We start from the raw sequence: 18,252 nt of genomic DNA on the forward strand, positions 1-18,252 counted from the left end.
TTAGAATAGGGTGTGGCATACAGCACTCAGCCTGAGTCACTTGTGAGTCACCCAATCACCATTTTTTTCTCCCCTTCAGCCTTTGCACATGCTGTCCCCTCATCTGGGCCTGTGTCTTTCCCCACTCTCTCTGCTCACCTCTGATTCCCCAGGCTGGGTCAGGGCCCTGTGATGGAACCATCTGGTGACACCTTGAGTGTTGGGACCGGATGGGTCCTCGTCACTGCTCTGTCCTCAGGACCCGGCACACGGCCCGGCACGCAGTGGTCGCTCAATTAACATTTGTTGAATGTGCAAAGCAATGGATACTGCAACCTCTCCCCGCCCCATGCCCCCCACGACCTCTCAATTTCAAACGTAACCCCTGCATTAGCTCTCAACCCCCAGAAAGGCAAGAAACTGGGGTAGCAAAACAGATTGGTCATTGTTGTACAGTTGCAAGTGGGGACAGGGTGCTCAACATCTGTGAGGGAGGGGGGCTGTCTGTCTTCTTCTGAACAGGCTCCAGGAACTCAGGTCCCAGGGAGCTGGGTGCCTTGTGAGCACCGGCCCCCTCCTCCCCACACGCTCTTTGGGAGAAGCCGGAGCAGGGAATGTGTGAAGAGAGGAGGATGAAGAGGGATGAAGGAGTGTCCGAGGCGGGGACATGATCACAACAGCTGTCGCCCGCTGCTCGTTTTGTTGACTTTGGACAGGCCTTCCCGGAACCCAGAATCGGTCATTCTGCAGGCAGACAGACAGTAAGGAGATAGTCCGTGAGCCGAGGGGAGCCAGGCCCCGCCCACTCAGCCCACCACACCTACCCCAGAGCCTCTTGGCCCCACCCCAGGCTCCACCCACCTGTACCCACAGCCCCGCCCGCCCAGCCCCTTGCTGCGCAAGCCCCACCCACCCCAACCCCAGGGCTCACACATGCTTCATCTGCACATCCTCCTCGTCCTCCTGGGGCAGCTGCAGGTACGGGTTATCCCTTGTGGGCTGGAACTTGTAGCCCGTGAGCACGAAGAAGGCGAGAGTGGAGCCCTCCACCAAGAGCTGGGGGCCGAGGGGGCAGAGTGGGAGTGTTAGGCACACGCCCCCACCTCCACCTCCTCTGTCTGGGCCACCCTCCGCCCCACCTGGGGCCTCAGTGCTCACCTGGTACAGCCACTGCCACTGGAAAGGCACGGCCACCCGCAGCAGGATGGCGATGATCCGTGTGAAGTAGATGTAGCAGATGACCTGCAGGGACACGGGTGGGCACAGGGCTGAGGGACCACTGGTGATGCCTGGGGATGGGGGCCGGGGATTACGGGCAGAGGGCAGGGGGGCGGGGCTCCGAGGGACTGCAGATGGAGGGGTTAGGGTGGGTGTGCCAGTGGGCTGGTTGTTCCCCCTCCCAAGCTTCCCGAGTGAGCACAGGGCTCCTACCATGACATAGTAATGCCGGAACAGCTTCAGCTTGGCCAGGTTCACTGCCACTGAGGGGTAGGCACAGAGAGTGGGGGTCAAGGGAAGGAGGCAGGGGGCAGGACGAAGGGGACAGGGGTGGAGAAGGGCTGGGGACAGGAGGACATTTGGGTGAGTGTCTCAGGGGCATAGTGTGGAGGGGAATGTCCCAGGATGGTGAGGGGGTGGAGAGGCAGGAAGAGGCAGTCAGAGGAGCTGGAAGAGGCATCCAGGGGTCAGCAAGAGGGACCAGGAGCAGGCCGAGGGCCGAGGGCACAGCTCACCCTTCCCATCAGTGCCAGACGTGTCCTGGAGATGCCGGATGGACCTGGGAAGGAGTGCGTGATGTGGGGGGCAGTCAGCACTGCCTCCACCCGTGCCTGCAGGGGAGGGGGTCGGGTGGGAGTCCTCACCAGACCACGGGGAAGAGGATGGCTCCGCAGCAGATGAGGTCCACCAAAAAGAGGATCTCCTTCCAGACGCCATAGTCGCTGGTGCCCTCCTCACGGGACTCGATGACGATGTAGGCCACGTTGGCCAGGACCTGCGGGGCGGGGGTGGGTGGGTGGGATGGGTGGGCCCAGCCTGCACTCACGTCCACCTGCCCACCCTGGGGCCTCCATGCGCACCTGCAGCGAGATCACGATCCCGAAGACCTTCTTCTCCTTGTCGGACAGGATGTACTTGACGAAGGCCCAGCCAGAGCCGATTAAGGCGATGGTGATGAAGAGGAGGGCGCCCTTCAGCCTGGCGGAGAGGGGCAGGGGGTGTGGTGAGCCTCGGGGGCCCAGCCCTGCCCTGCCCGCCTCCCGCCCCCGGCAGAGAAGGGCGCTCACAGATGCGTGATGTAGTGTAGGACAGCGAGGCCTTCGATGGGGTGGCCCTGGCTGTTGATGAAGTAGTAGTTGATCTGGAGATGGATGGACGGACAGTCAGACAGATGGATGGGGGGGATGGAGATGGTGGTGGTTTGGGAACACGGACAGTCACTGTCGGATGGGTGGCCAGGGAGTGGACTGAACAGAAGGTCATGATCAGGATGGTGAGTGGACTGAGAAAGGGACAGCCAGAACGGTGGCTGGACAGTCACAGCCATGACAATGGAGGGAAGGTCCTAGTCGGGTGGATGGACAGTTAGACAATCAGCCCGGTGGACACTCACAGCTGGACCCACAGACAGTCAGACTGAAAGGTGGGCGGTCACAGCTGGACACGACTGGATGCACAGCTGGACACGGTGATAAAATGGATGGACATATGTATGGACAAATGGAACTCCCAAGCCCAGGGTCTGCAGAGATTTGAGGAGTGGCTTGTAGGGGCTTTTTCCTGGCCCCTGAGACCCCAGCCCACCCCATCCTGCTCCCGGCCCAAGGCTCTCACGCTGTGGAAGAGGAGAGAGATGCTCTTGGTGAAAGCCAGGGCTGCCATGAGCCAGTGGATCTTGAAGACGTTGTACCTGGCAGCGGGGTCGGGGACAGAAGAGAGTGGGAGGGCATCGGTCAGGGGTAGGAGTGGGAAGGTGTGATGAGGGGAGGTGGGGAACCCCCAGGGGCAAAGGCATTACGTGTTCTTGCAGAGGACGGACACCCAGAAGATGCCAGAGGCCAGGAAGCAGGCGGACATGACCAGGTACAGCTTGAAGAGGGGGATTTCCGCCGCCGACAGGAAGCCCTCGGGGTTCTTCTCCCGGATCATTACCTGAGGAGGGGACAGCGGTGGGCAGGGGAATTGCGCACTAGCTCCAGACTGGCGGGGCCCTGAGTGTGAGTCTCTGGCTCTCCCGCTCTCTCGCTGGCCGACTCCCTGTTTCTGAGCCTCAATCTTCCCGTCTCCCAAATGGGCACGGAGTACCTGGCCTGCAGTGAGCACTCCGCGAACCTGCTGCCCGCCCTCCTCACCCCTGCTCACCGTGATGTCAAATGGCTGCTCCTGGCCCGGCACCGAGTTGTAGCAGTTGTGGAAGTTGAGGTTGTACTGGCCTTCCTCAGCCCTCGAGCCGATCACCACGTGGAACTGGGAGGTGGGGCAGACAGAGGGGAGAGGAGGCCTCAGCGTGGGGGGTCCCCGCTCTGTGGAGGGGAGGGGCTGTGGGCACCCCCAGACACTCACACTGAAATTGTAGGAGTTGTTGAGATGGCCCAGGCCCAACACCAGGTCCCGGTCCTTCCCACCGATGCCCTGAGGGGACAGAGGACCTCCATGGAGCATCAGCCGGCCCCCCCTGGGGGCGGGGCTTCCTCCCTCCTGCCCTGGCTTCCCCATACCTGCTGGTCTCCTTGTGATCCTGTGGGTTTCAACTTGGCCTTGTCGGGTGCAGTGGTGGTCCCTGCCAGGGGCAAGCAGGTGACTTTAGAGATGGACAGACAGCAGAATGATGGGCGGGACGCGTGGAGCGGCCCTGCCCACCCGCCCCTCCATGCCCGCACGGCCACCCTGACTCACCGCCATCCACCTTGGGGTTGACCCTGTGTTCTGACTTCGGGAGCTCTGGTTCAGAGGGCGCTTCAGGGAGGAGCCCGGGAGAGATGAACAGCTTCTTCTGTTCCCCATACTTTCGTACCTGGACCCTGTGGGATGAGGCTGGGAGGCTGAAGGCTGGGGTCAGGCACACCTGCTCTGCTGAGGGACTCATTGGCCCCTCGGGCCCTCTGGGGCTCAGCGTCGGGCTCCATCAGTGGTCACCAGGTTGTAGCATTTGGCCACCACCCATCGAGATGGCTGCTGCATCCCTGAGCTGCCTGCACCGAGGATTAGTTGTCACTTCCTGTGACATTAAGTCACTCATTCTACTGAAGTACACACTATTTAAAAAGAAAATGCTGTATATACAGAGAGGCAACAAGAGTATCTTTGGACCCTGGGTTCAAATCCCAGTTTTCAGCCTCGGTTTTTTCATCTTTAGAATGGGGATAATAACAGTCTAAGCAGTCAATGAGTTAACACCTGTAAAGATCCCAGGACGCTGCCTGGCGCACAGGGTGCATCCTACAAGCACAAATGACTTGTATTAATTCTCACAACACCCCTCTGTGTTGGGTCTTCTGCCTTGAGACCCTAATACTCCCTGGGCACTCCTCCCCTCTCTCCCTCCCATAATCAGAAGGCTTGAGGGCAAAATTAAGAAGCGAGTGACGGGAATTCCCTGGTTGTCCAGTGGTTATGATTTGGTGCTTTCACTGCCAAGGGCCCGGGTTCAATCCCTGGTCTGGGAACTAAGATCCCACAAGCCGCGTGGTGCAGCCAAAAAAAAAAAAAAAAGCGAGTGGCTTTCTCCAAAGGAGTCAAGGTTCTTTCTGGATGGTTCTGATTCCACCTGATCAGCTCATGTGGGTAGCACAACCCGGGAAACCCCAATGATGGATCTCAAGGGGAGCCACCAACCCTCCAACTCACTGCAGATCCTTGGTGTTGATGAGGAAGAGAACCAGGAGGTTGCTACTGTTTTTCCGGAGAGGACAGTCGTGAGGGTCCCGGCTCTGGAGAGTGGGCAGCAGGGAGCCTTGGTCACCCACTCCCACTGGTCCAGCCTCACTCTGCCTTCCTCCCCATCCACCCGGGCAAGGGAGGGTCTCTCCCTGCTCCCCTCTCTGGGAAAGGACAGGGACCTTTGGGTTCCAGATGCTGACAGACCATCCTCCCCTTCCACCACCCCTGCCCCTCCTCACTCCCCCCTCCCCCCTCCAGCTCTGCCCCCTCCACTCACTGAATAGGAAGGAACACTGCCATATCGAACCCGGGTCAGACTGAACCCCACCTGGCAAGAAAAAGAGATGATGTGAGGGACACCAGCAGGGACCTCCAAGCCACCTCTATCAGTGGCAATAGTAACGTAACCTCAAATTTCCTGAAAGCCTACTAAGCGTGAGATTCCATGTTCACTCACTTCACTGACTTTTCCCATCTGCCCCCAGCCCCCTAACCCTCTTCCTTTAACTCCTAACCATCCTTGCCCCTTGACTGGGATGTCACTTCCTCAGGGAGACCTTCGCTGGTCCTCGACCTAGCCCACCCTGTTTCCCCCCATTTAAAATGTTGATGTAAAAAATAAATTAAATCGAATGTTTATGGCTCCCTGCCTTGGGCTCTGGAAGCCAACACACTTGGATCTACATCCAGGCTCTTGGACTCTGAGTAAGCCACATGCCTCTGAGTCTGTGTAAACACCTGTAAAATTGGGTTTACAGGTGTAGTATTTTCACAGCATTCCTGAGAGGTGGCTATGACAGAAGACTCATGGAAATAGATTTGCATGGTAGCTGGTATCCAGCGGGCGTTCAATAAACACTAACTTCTCATTTCGACTGCAGGAACTGGGGCTGTCTTGTTCACTGGTAGGCTCCCCTCTCCCAGCTCAGTGCCTAGCACGTACTGCATGAGAAATTATTATTCCCAAGTTACAGATGAGGAAACAGAGGCTCAGAGATATCAAGGGACTTGCCCAAGATCACATGGGTGAGAGGCAGAACTAGGATGTGAATCCAGAATTGGGGGGGGGGGCGGAGCTCAGAAACTTGTGCACCTCTCCCTCCTCCAGCAAACTCCTCAAAGCCCCTCACCAATGGGGCTTTCTCATCTGTCTCCTGGAGGCCCAGCCGCAGGAGGCTCAGGTCCACCTCCAGAGTGCCGTTGGTGTAGAAGCCAAAGCTGTTCAGCTGGATATCTGCTCGCTTCTCCCCCTGCCAGAGACCAAGAAGGCAGAGGCAGCTCAGACTTCCCACCAGCCCAGCCCCAGGGCTCTAGCATGAGGTTCCCCCAAGGGCTTCGGGCCCCTCTGGGTATCTCTATATTTAGGACAGGTCCAAAGGGTGACGGGAGAGGTTGAGAGGGCCAGCTCTGGAGGCCATAACCTTAGACCAATCCCAGGCAGGGACAGGATGGCTCCGGATCCTCTGGCCACTGTTCGGAGAGTCCGGGATTCGAAAGTCTGGGATACCTGGAAGTCTCCCTATTGGGTGAGCATCACCCGGAGAGCAGAGTTACGCATCTTGGGGTGCTTGGCCCTCACCTCCCGGAAAATTTTTAGATTCCAACTGAGCCCCCAAGATCCCAATGAGTACCCAGAGGACCCTATTCTAGAACCTCCAGGGACTTCCCTGGGTGGCGTCAAGGGTCCCTAGCGTCCCCAAAGCAATCCCAAGAATTTAGAGGACTCAGAGTCCGCCGTCTCCGGAGATGAACCCCCCCACCCCGGTGGGCGGGGCAAGACTACAGCGTGGCTGGCCAGGCAACTCCAACAGGAGGACCGAGGGGGCTCCTCGGACGAGACCACTCCGGACCTGGAAGAGGGGGGCGCCGGACCGCTCCATCCAGACGAAACCACTCCAAGCCAGGGGCTTTTCCGGGCCAAAGCTGCGACCCACACCCCAGACCGCTGCGCGGCGGGACTCACCGTCAGCGTCAGCCGGTGGATGCGCCCAGAGCAACCGCCTAACAGCAGCAGCAGAAGTAGCCGCTGCCCCCACTCCACGGGGCTCCCGCGAGCTAGCCCCCTCCTCTCGCTCACTGCCATTTCTGAAGCCAACACCTCCCCCGACACCGCCTCTGACGCCCTCAGGCCCGCCAATCGCCGCATGGTGGGGGCCGACCCTTCAGCTTTTTTCAGCCCGCTCAACCAATCAGCAATCGCCTCCTCTCGAGCCCGCACCCTGTACGACACCAAATGGACAGCCCGGGCCCCGAATGGGAGTGCTGATATCGCTTAACCCCGCCTCCACACTCACCAATCACTAGAAAGATTGTCCCCGGATGTACTCTGATAAACAGTTCATCCAACCAATTGTGATGGATCTGATATCCGGCCCCTAAAGGGGAATTCCTCCATCCACTCTTAACTGACAGACCGGTTCAGAACTACATTACCCAGAACGCAGGGGGAGCAAACAGCTCAAGGGGGCGTTCAATAAACTACACTTCCCAGTATCCCTAAGGACGGACGTCCCCTTTCTTACCCCGGGGAGGTGGCTCCCAGCCAAAGCTCGGGCTTTTGGTAAACACATGCATTTGCTAAAGCCTGTCCTGTTCTCCTAATCTTCCTGATCCACCGAGAGGCCAAAACCTGGCCCCAAGCTAAATCTTGACCCTACGATGACCCATGATCCCAGGCTGAGTCACCAGCCTTAGGTGGACCCTTCTGTCCTGGAGTGAGGCAACTGGAGGCCCATCCCCAGATCCCAGGCTGGTCTTGAGTCAGGCTGAATCCCGGCCCCAGCCTGAGCCCCCTTCCTGCAGCTGAGCCCTGACCTCCGCCGAAACCTAGACTCCCCGACCCCCTACTACCCTCAGCCTATACTGAGTCTTAATCTCTGGCTGAGCTTCCACCTGGACTGACCTCAGATTAGGACTGACCCCTGACGTCAGATTAGGACTGACCTGTGGACCTTAGTTTGAGTCCCAGGCCTTCGACTGGGTGGCTGAGCCCTCTGCTAAGCCTCCTATCCCAGTCAGACTCCATCCCAACTGTGGTGCCGACCTGGGATGAATCCCAACTTCATTTAGAGGCTGAGACCCTGCTCCCAGGCTGAGCCACCGAGTTCCAGACCCCAGGCTGAATTCCTGATTCGATCTGATCCTCTAACCTCCGGAGCACAAGTCTACTTTGTAATTTGAAGTTTTCTAACTCAGAAGCCACCAGCAGGTGGGGCCAGGTCCTCGCAGAGCCATCTGTCCCGGTGTGGGCTCCCGGAGCGATCCTCCTGGGCTCCTCAGTTTGTGTACTGGGAGCCTGCGGGCTCAGAGCCTAACTTGTCCCCGGGGTCCTGGAGCCCCCAGCCCCAGCAGGGCGACTGTCACCTCTGTAGCCAAAGAGAAAGCACCAAAAGAGGGAGAGAATGAAGGAGGTTGCTGCTAGGATCTCTCCCCTTTCATCCCAGTGCCTCAAAGGGATTAACAACGTGTGAACAGACTTTTATGACAGGGACGACAGACTTCCAAGCCCCAGGGTTCTAGGGGCGGCGGGGGTGGAGTCGGAATCCCAGGGTCGGTGCAGACAGTTAAAACTGATTGTGCCTTAATGGATGTAACTGGAAAATGGGCAGGTGCAGGCTCGAACTGGACGGAAGCCGGGGAAAGGCCTGGGCCCGGCGCCCCAAGGACAGCTTGTCCTTGGTTTCCAGGTGCAGATTTGGGGAGGGAGGCAGGATGCGGTGGGGGCGCTAATGGACCAGGCCTTGGTGGAGACGCGTCCTGGACAGGATCGAAGTCCTCCCATCCGCCCTGTGGCCGGAGGGACCAGACCATTAGTGGGACGAACGTAGACGTCTGGAGCCGGGCCGGCCCGCAAGAGCGAGGTGACCTCAGGTTCTCCCAGCGATGGGGTGGGGGAAGAACCTCTTGGGTTGGGGTTTTAGTGTCTTGGCCCTTTAATGAATGGTTGAAAGGAAAAAGGAAAGGAAAAACAATCCAGGGCGGGGCAGGCGTGGGAGGACAAGAGGGTCCTAAGGGATTTGGAAAATGGGTGGGGGTCCTTTAAGGAGTCTGTCCAGTGGCTTCGGGTGGCAACGTTCCTTTAAGAGGGGGCGGGGCGTCTGTTTGGCCCCGCCTCCTGGGGGTGTGCCTCACCTTTAGGGGGCTGAGCCGGAGCTCCGCGCGGGCGGGGGCGTGGCAGAGCCTATGGGGCGTGGCAGAGCCTGGAGTGGGCGGGGCATTAACGGGGCGGGGCCGGGCTCAGCGCCCTGGGCTGAGTCTCCCGGCGGCGGGCGGTGGGGACCGGGTGCGGCGGCGGCGTTGGCATCGGCGGGAGCAGCATGGATTGGGGCACCGAACTGTGGGTGAGTCCGATCCGCCGGGCTCCAAGTTCCTCCCTTCCTGGGGTCCAGACCCCCGCTTTGCCCCTGCAGTACCCTAGAGGGGTCTCTGCGCTTTCCCTTCCACCGACCCCTGGAATCCCCGCTTTCCGCCCTCATTCGGAGTTTCCTAGGGCGTTTCAGGACGCCCGGGAGCGGAGGGCGACCTTGCAGGAGCGGCGTAGGGAAACTGAGGTACGGGGTTCAGAGTGAGGAGGGCAAAAGAAGTCCTGGGACCAGGCCGGGGCGACCGGGAGAGGTCACCTATTTTGAGCGCCCTGACTGGGCCGGCGGCTTATCTTACGGCCCCTGGGCCCCTGCCCGCCCTCCGCCTGTCCGACTGGGGCGGGGGAGGGGACCCTCTGGCCACTATCAACCCCACGTGGGACCTGGAAGTACAGACCGCCCTCACGTTGGCTATAATCAACAACTAGGGGCTTGGGACGCTGTAGGGGGAAGGGGGCTGCGAGGCTCGGCCTCAGCCCCCTCCCCCAGCCCGCCCTAGGCACTGGGAGGGGCCGCCAGCTGACCGCCTCGAACCTGTGCCCTGGAAGCCCCAGAAATTTGCCCCTTTCCTAGCCGGGACCTCTGACCCCTCCTCTTTCTGGGGACGGTGGCACTCCTCGGTTCCTGGGTGTCCCGGGGTAACTAGATCGCCCCACACACCAATGCTGGGATTTCTTTTGGAGGCGCAGTGGAATCAGTGAGGGAAACTGAGTCACCCTTCGGGGCACCCGGGGAAGCATGGCAACCGGGGGAACCTGGTGCCCACCCTCTGGCCATTCAGAGGCTCCCCAAGCTGTGGGGAACCCTGCGCCTCTGGCCCTGACTCACGCCGGGCCGGCCGGATTTTCTGGAATCTGGGGGGGATTAGGGGAGCCGGGGCAGGGGGAGTGGCCTTGTCCCATTCCACACCTCTCTTGGACGTCGGGAGAGGGGACCCTGTAGTCCAGCTGGGGCCCCGCCCCTGTTCCCTGGCCCATCCCGGGAAGGGGAGGGGGTTCCCGCCGGTTTCCTGCCTCCCCCCTCGCCGCTCCGGGGCGGGGCCGGGAAGCCACGCCTTCTTGGAACTCGGAGCCTGGAGGCTCCCCTGCCGCTTGGTCGGAGGCTGTGGGGTCCCAAGGTCTTGACCCCAGTCCTCCCAATCCCCCGCTAGGATCAGTTTGAGGTGCTCGAGCGGCACACGCAGTGGGGTCTGGACCTGTTGGACAGATACGTGAAGTTCGTGAAGGAGCGGACGGAGGTGGAGCAGGCTTATGCAAAGCAGCTGCGGTGAGACCCTAGGGTGGCCTCGCCCTGGGGTTAGGGGGAGCGGTTGGAGGGCTGGGGGCTCAGCCTTCCTGCCTCTCTCCGTAGGAGCCTGGTGAAAAAATATATGCCCAAAAGACCTGGCAAAGATGACCCAGAATCCAAGTAAGAACGAAGAGGGGATTGATGCAGGGCTAGATTTGGGAGGGCAGTGGGTATGGGACCCACTTCTTCTCCCTCAAGCTGGGCCACCCAAGCAGATCCCTCACTTCTCACCCCAGTTCCACCTAGAGGTATGAGCTTGGATGCAGAAACCGTATTACCTGTGTTGGAATTCTAAATCCACTACTTTCCAGCCAAACTGCTTCCGCCAGTTGACTCAAGTTCTCTGCCTCTATTTTCCTCACCTGTTAGATGGGAGAGGCTCCAACAGTTACTAAATGAATGACTCTGGGCAAGTGACTTAAGTTTTGTGCCTCTGTTTTCCTCTCCTGTGAATTGGGGATGATGATGATGTCCTTGTAGGGGCTCATGTGAAGATTAAGATAACGTGTTAAAACAATGCCCAGACCATTTCACTTTATTCCAGGTCCCCAGGTCCAGAATCCAAAAAGCTCTAGAAATCAAAAGTTCTTTTGGTCACTTGTTTGGAGGCAACCTCCGACCTGAACTGACTTGATGTTTATTACGTTCATTACAGTCTTGGTTTTTATTCCATTTAGCGTGGATATTAATATTTCTCCTTGCAAAAACATTTATAGTATTTGGTTACAGGATGCTGCCGCTGACACCACTAGGGTGATGCAAAAAGGTGGTGTAAGCATCATATCCCCTTTCTAAAACCCCCCAAATTCTGAGAATGCTGAGTTCTTTGTCCCCTCCAAGGGTTGGGGATGCACACCAGAATTTATCATTGTTTCTGGGGTGAATGTCTTGGGGCTCACATTTTCTCATACAGAGGTGGGTCCTGGGGCATGTGGCTCCTGGGGACCCTGACCCTCAGCCCCTGTCCCCCTCCACCGCATCCCAGGTTCAGCCAGCAACAGTCATTTGTACAGATTCTCCAGGAGGTGAATGATTTTGCGGGCCAGCGGGAGCTGGTGGCTGAGAACCTCAGTGTCCACGTGTGTCTCGAGCTGGCCAAGTACTCACAGGAGATGAAACAGGAGAGAAAGATGGTGGGTGATCCCCTCTCTGGGATTTCCCAAGGGCCCCTGAAACCAGGGTGAGCCTTATCACCCCCGTCTTTCCATAGCACTTCCAAGAAGGCCGTCGGGCCCAGCAGCAGCTGGAAAGTGGCTTCAAGCAGCTAGAGAATGTGAGTTTGTGGGTGTGGAGAAGCATGGCTCTGGCCCCGAGCAGCTGGGTGAGGGTTGCCAATCCACAGAGGTATCCTCTTTGGCCAGGACCCCACCTCTGCTGTGGGTTTTCAGCCCTGACCCCCTGGGTGACTTCCCACCAGTCCATGAAACTTTGGTTGGTGGCTCCTTCATTCTTGTTCTGTCCCCAACACAGAGTAAGCGTAAGTTTGAGCGCGACTGCCGGGAGGCTGAGAAGGCAGCTCAGACGGCCGAGCGGCTGGACCAGGATATCAATGCCACCAAGGCTGATGTGGAGAAGGTGCCTGCGGGGTCTGAGACACGCTTGGGGGTCAAGGTTAGGCAAGGCTGGAACTGGGCCATGACCCCCACCTCGATATTCCTCAGGCCAAGCAACAGGCCCACCTTCGGAGTCACATGGCAGAAGAAAGCAAAAATGAGTATGCAGCCCAATTACAGCGCTTCAACCGAGACCAGGCTCACTTCTATTTTTCCCAGATGCCCCAGATATTTAATGTGAGTGCTCCACACCACCAGCCCCACCTGCCCCCTGAAACCACAGAGTTAACCAACTCCTACACATTTGTCAAAACCCTGGCTGTAATGCCCTAATCTCTAAATTGAGAAGGAATTAGAAACAAATAGTCAAAGTGTGCTCCGCTTTTACTCAAGCTGTTCTTTCTGCCAGATTTGTCTTTCTTTCCTTTTGCAACTCCTACTTATTCTTCCAAGCCCCAACTCTAACAACACCTCTGAAAGATCTCGAATTTTCCCTCTTCTGTTTCAGCCTTGTACTCTACTCTCTGTCCCAGCCCTGGAACTGGCAGTATTGGTGCTGGGTCTGCTTTTTCTTGAAATCCCTGGCTTCACCTCCTTTGAGAAGCCTTTCCTGACTCCCTAGGCAAGGGGAGGGGAGGTCCTCAAATTCTCCTCTGAAATCTCCCTGGCCTCCTGTTTCTTCCCTGACCACACTGAGCTGGAAGTCTCTGTGTTCGATTCTGTGTTTCCCTGCCAGACTGGGCTTGGGGCTGGGGCCAGTGTGGGTCTCCATCATGCTCGTGTAGTGAATCACTCTGCCACCAGCCCTTCCATCAGCACCCCTGAGACCCCACACCCCTGTCCCTGCAGAAGCTGCAGGACATGGACGAGCGGCGGGCCACCCACCTGGGGGCTGGGTACAGGCTCCTGTCAGAGGCTGAGCTGCAGGTGGTACCCATCATCGCCAAGTGTTTGGAGGGCATGAAGGTGGCTGCGGATGCTGTGGATGCCAAGAACGTGGGTGCCTGGTCCCAGTGGACCACGGCGGGGTGGGTGGGGGTGGGAGAAGCCCAAAGGCTAGGCACCCAGTCTTTCCCCTGACTGCCCCTCACCATCCCTTCCCCCAGGACTCCCAGGTCCTAATCGAGCTGCACAAGTCAGGATTTGCCCGCCCGGGCGATGTGGAATTTGAAGACTTCAGCCAGCCCATGAACCGCGTGCCCTCGGACAGCAGCCTGGGCACCCCCTCAGATGGACGGCCCGAGCTCCGAGGCCCTGGTCGCAGCCGGGCTAAGCGCTGGCCCTTCAGCAAGAAGAACAAGGTGGGGGCCGGGGCCCTTGGGGTGGAGGGGATGGGTGTGAGTGGAGACAGCAGGGGCCCCCACTGAGTCAGCCCCAGCCGCCGGAACGCTGAGTCCTGGGCAGGAATTTTTCTCTTGGCTGCTGGCCCGGGCTGGAGGGAAGGAAGGCGGCCGGGCAATTGGCCTGGGAGTCCCCTGAGGCTGGGGAGTGGGGGGCAAGGAGGGGGGCCTGTGGCGTCTGTCTGCTGCTTCTCAGGATGCTGGGAGAAGAGCTGCTTTGGGTATTCAGGGCTGGGTGAGGGATTGGGACACCAGCCCTAGGGACTCCCCCCTGAGTCTCTCCAATCCTCCGGTGCGTCTCTAGGTGCCCCACACTCAGGCTGGTTTTTCTCGGGATTTTTAGCTTTCAATGTCAGGCACATACCTGGACACCCTTGGCTTCTTACACCTTTGACAATCCCCTCGTCCCTAGTTTATACCTTTGACTCCTGTTTTACACTTTGGATCCCTCTTGGTGTATACTTTGATACCCTTCTTCAGTTTATACGTACCGTCCCCCAGCTTAAACCCCAGCTGTAACCCTTTTGGTATTTCATGCCTTTGACCCTTCTCTCAGTTTGCCCTTGACATCTATGGCCCCATATTTGTCTGAGACCTTGATTCCTGCATGCTTCTCCCTCCACCTTCTAGACTGTGAGCCCAGAAAGCTGGGGAGGGGGACAAGAAACATGGGCCTCCCTGTACCCCCAGTCTCCATTCTAGAAACTGGACATAGGATGCAAGGGAGATGGAGGGTGGGGGAGGGGTCTGGCCTTCTGGCTCACAATCTAATTAGTGCCCTCCTGCCACCTCCCAGATTTGTGTGTTGCTCTCTGCATGCATTTTCTGTGTGTGTGATTGTGCATCTTGAGTTGTGGTTTTCTTACCTTTTTTTTTTCTTTTCTTTTCTCCATTTGGTTTTTTTCCCCTTTTTCTTTATTGTATCCATTGTCCTTCCGTTCATCCGTCCTTGTTCTCTACGTCCTCCTGCCCCTCCTGACCCATGTCCTCCCTGGCCCCTGCCGGTAGCCGCGCCCTCCACCCCTCTCCCCCCTGGGGGGCCCCCTGCCCTCGGCATTACCTAACGGACCCCCGTCCCCCCGCTCCGGCCTCGACCCCTTGGCCATACTGAGTGAGATCAGTAAGTCAGTCAAACCGCGGCTAGCATCCTTCCGCAGCCTTCGAGGCAGCCGTGGGGTAAGTGAGGCCTCCGGGGGAGGAGGAGGGGGCGGCCCCAGCCTGCCCAGCGGCCGGGTGGCGGGACCCTGGGCTCGCTTCCTGCCGCCGGCTGGGCCCCCTCCTTCCATGGCCCCACCTGGACCTGCTTTGCTCTGTGCATGGCCTTGCCCCCCAAGAACCTTGGGTGGGGAGGAAGGTGGACTTGGTGTGTCTTAGGCATGTCTTAGACCCTGGAAGCTCAGACTCTGTGTTCCCGAGCTCAGTCTTCTTCCACCTTGCAGACAGTGGTGACCGAGGATTTCAGCCACTTGCCCCCAGAGCAGCAGAGAAAGCGGCTTCAGCAGCAGCTGGAAGAACGGAACCGTGAACTACAGAAGGAGATCGACCAGAGGTAAGGTGAGGGGGTGGGCAGGTAAGGAACAAGGTGAAATAATAAATGAATTACATTGAAATGGTACTCGAAGATCTCCTCCCCAACAAACTCCAGGCCCTGATGGGTTTCTAGGTGATTCCTACCACACTTAAAAGAAACAGTGACTTCCTATCTTATATAAGTCATTCCAACAAACAGAAGAAGAGCGAAAGCTGCCAGCTCATTTAGGAGGCTGGTGGAATCTCAATTCCAAAATTGGGTTAGCAAGAATTCAAGAAGATAAAATTATGGACTTATTTAATTAACTTATGATCTTAGATTGCAAAATCCTAGCCAAGCAAGTCCAATCGTGTATTAAAAAAAAAAAAACCATGTGGTGGTGGTGATTGCCCAGCTACATGAATGAATTTAATGCCACTGAACCATACACTTAAAAATAGCTCAAATGGGAAATTTTATATTATGTACATTTTACCGCAGTTAAAAAAAAAAAAAGACCACAAAAAAAATCGTGATCATTCGGGTGTTATCCCAGTAATGCAAAGATGGTTCAATATCAAAACATCTATCAGTCTCACTTACTACATTAATTGGCTAAAAGAAAAAGAAGCACATGGTTATTCATTTAATAACTCAAAACACTTAACGTATTAACGATAAAGAAACCTGCCAGATTAAAAAAAGAAAATCTTTACTCACTCTTTCCAAGCAACAAGATTCTCTTCCCAGTCCTCTTACATAATAAGAATGACGTTTGCCACTTGCGGACAGACAGCCAAATGATGTTTTGCCGTTTGCACAGAACTTCTTGTACAAGACAGCTTTTATTGGTGTAAAGTTCCTTTTGAGAACTCTATCATTCCTGAGTTTTTATAATGGGGGGGTTATGGGTGCATGCTCTGGAGTCCAGACGGACTGGCCTTGAATTCTAGTTGTTTCCAGTTTCCTCATCTGTAATGTGCATCAGGTACTAGGCCTGGAAAGAAGTTGAACCCAGGTTTGACATAGTCCAGAGGACCATGCTTGTAACCATTACATGGAGGAAGTAGGGACAGGGGACTAATGATAGTAATACTTAGCGTTTATAGAGTGTTACTGTATGCCAGGCACTATTCTAAAGCCCTTATGTGGATCATTAGAATTCCCGTTTTCCTGAGAGATTGTGAGTAGAGGTAGGACCCTGACTGTCCTGTTTAGTGCTATATTTCTAATGCCTAGAACAGGTTCCTGGTATGTAGTATGCACTCAGTATATATCTGAATACATAAAGGCACTGTTCTCATCTTCACAGCAACTCACAGGAGATATATAGACATAGCTATATAGATCCCGTTATTCTCTTTTTCAGACAAGCATACTGAGACACAGTGTCAGTAACTTAACCCAAACTCACATAACTAAGAAATGCCCACCCTGGGATTTGAACCCAAGCTATGAAGCACTGGCTGAGCTCCCTGAAGCAAAGCCCACATTTTTTGTTTGTTAAATCACATGGGATTCTTTCTCCTCCGTCTGTCTCACCCTAGGGAGGCCTTGAAGAAAATGAAGGATGTATATGAGAAGACACCCCAGATGGGGGACCCGGCCAGCTTGGAACCCCAGATCACAGAAACCCTGAACAACATCGAACGGCTGAAATTGGAAGTACAGAAGTATGAGGTCAGGGAAGACCCTGGGGAGGGGCGGGGCCGGCAGGCCTGGCTGAGTCACTTCTTGGGGGAGGGAGGGGGACAGGGAGGTATTGAGGGGGTATGCTTCAGCTGTTTCTCATCACTGCCTTGGGTGTGCATGGGTGATCTCAGGAAACCTCCAAGCCAGAGCAGGCTGATCCCAGAGCCTGGCCCTGGAGCTGACTGTGCCGTCTCCTCCTCTCAGGCTTGGCTGGCAGAAGCCGAGAGCCGGGTCCTAAGCAACCGGGGGGACACCCTGGGCCGGCACACTCGGCCTCCAGACCCCCCAGCCAGCGCCCCACCAGACAGCAGCAGCAACAGCAACAACGGATCACAGGATAATAAGGAGAGGTGAGCAGGGAGGCTGGTGTGGGTCTGTCCCTGGACCCCGGGGGGACCTGTCTTCACCTGCTTTGCCTTCTCCAACCAGCTCTGAAGAGCCCCCCTCCGAGGAGGGTCAGGATGCTCCCATCTACACGGAGTTCGATGAGGATTTTGAGGAGGAGCCTGCATCCCCCATAGGTCACTGTGTGGCCATCTACCATTTTGAAGGTAAGGACAGCCTGGGAGGCGCATCAGTGGCTTTGGGGGCAGTGTTTGGGGCTGGGTTCTGTTGAGATCTGCCTCCAGCAGACCTGAGCCCACCGCTGCCCCCATGACAGGGTCCAGCGAGGGCACCATCTCCATGGCCGAGGGCGAGGACCTCAGTCTCATGGAAGAAGATAAAGGCGACGGCTGGACCCGGGTCAGGCGGAAACAGGGAGGTGAGGGCTATGTGCCCACCTCCTACCTCCGTGTCACACTCAACTGAACCCTGCCAGAGGCGGGAAGAGGGGGGCTGTTGGCTGCTGCTTCTGGGCCACGGGGGGTGCCCCAGGACCTACGCACTTTATCTCTTCCCCCGTGGCTTCAGCTGAGACCTGTGTAACCTGCTGCCCCCAGCCCCACCCCCCCACTCCTCACTCCACATGGGCCCGCTGTGCCTTCTACCATCGATGTACATACTCATGTTTCGAATCTTTTCTTCCTGCCGCCCGGCTGGGGCCGTTTTGTTTTATATAAAAAAATGATGGAAAGCTCATGTAGTCTGTGTCTTATTAGGAGATTTGGATACTGGGGTTGGATATTCAAATACCACCCTCCTTAAGGGCCACACAGGGAACGAGGAAGGGGAAGCGAACTTGTGGACACCATAGACAAACCTTGCCCCTTCTTAGGAGTTGGGTGCTTGTCTCTGACTCTAGTAGGGAGGAGGGTGCCAGACATCACCCCTTTGGTGTTCACTGCAGCTCACCAAGGACAGGTAGCACCTGTTGAGAACCTACTGTGTGCCAGGCATTCTCCACCTATGAACTCATTCAAACGTTGAGCTTTCATCCCCACCACAACCCCTAGGAAGTACACAGCCCCACTTATATGTTGAAGGCCAGCACAGAGAAGTCAAGTGATCCAGTAGAAGTCACACAGCTTTTAAAACGTATTTGAACTCAGGCCTCTTACAGATCTGCAAGTTCTCTTTAACATTAAAAGCCACACGTTCACCCTTTGTGGGATATGTGAGGGGGCAGGTGGGAGAGGGCGTCCAGAGCCTCCAGACACCTGGGTCTTCTAGCGTGGGGAGGAGGCTGCCCTCCGCCAGGATCAGTGTGCCTT

General features: G+C 56.8%; 2 protein-coding genes across 4 annotated transcripts; one reads left to right on the top strand and one right to left on the bottom strand.

Annotated features, from left to right (window-relative positions):
* Positions 1-400: 400 nt before the first annotated feature.
* Positions 401-6,979, bottom strand: GPR108 (G protein-coupled receptor 108). Its single transcript, XM_082621082.1, has 18 exons — positions 6,821-6,979; positions 5,988-6,107; positions 5,135-5,185; positions 4,825-4,907; positions 3,874-3,998; positions 3,696-3,757; positions 3,541-3,609; positions 3,340-3,444; positions 2,996-3,129; positions 2,812-2,887; positions 2,265-2,338; positions 2,058-2,175; positions 1,842-1,972; positions 1,713-1,756; positions 1,411-1,460; positions 1,138-1,221; positions 911-1,035; positions 401-723 (listed from the first exon to the last, which is right to left on the bottom strand). The coding sequence occupies exons 1-18, from the start codon at positions 6,938-6,940 to the stop codon at positions 651-653; spliced, it is 1,644 nt and encodes a 547-aa protein (XP_082477208.1). The 5' UTR covers positions 6,941-6,979; the 3' UTR covers positions 401-650.
* A 2,111-nt stretch (positions 6,980-9,090) lies between these two features.
* TRIP10 (thyroid hormone receptor interactor 10) lies at positions 9,091-17,680 on the top strand. Of its 3 annotated transcripts, none has more exons than XM_082621083.1 (15): positions 9,091-9,197; positions 10,369-10,484; positions 10,569-10,625; positions 11,491-11,638; positions 11,716-11,778; positions 11,976-12,080; positions 12,167-12,295; positions 12,908-13,054; positions 13,165-13,359; positions 14,407-14,574; positions 14,838-14,947; positions 16,456-16,588; positions 16,805-16,950; positions 17,030-17,151; positions 17,262-17,680. In XM_082621083.1, the coding sequence occupies exons 1-15, from the start codon at positions 9,174-9,176 to the stop codon at positions 17,408-17,410; spliced, it is 1,812 nt and encodes a 603-aa protein (XP_082477209.1). In that variant the 5' UTR covers positions 9,091-9,173; the 3' UTR covers positions 17,411-17,680. The 3 variants fall into 3 exon arrangements, with proteins under 3 accessions (XP_082477209.1, XP_082477210.1, XP_082477211.1); XM_082621085.1 differs by lacking the exon at positions 9,091-9,197 and adding an exon at positions 9,242-9,407; XM_082621084.1 differs by lacking the exon at positions 14,407-14,574.
* Positions 17,681-18,252: the final 572 nt, after the last annotated feature.

This window comes from Mesoplodon mirus, assembly GCF_964341445.2.
Source record: "Mesoplodon mirus genome assembly, chromosome: 5".
Classification (NCBI taxonomy): domain Eukaryota; kingdom Metazoa; phylum Chordata; class Mammalia; order Artiodactyla; family Ziphiidae; genus Mesoplodon; species Mesoplodon mirus.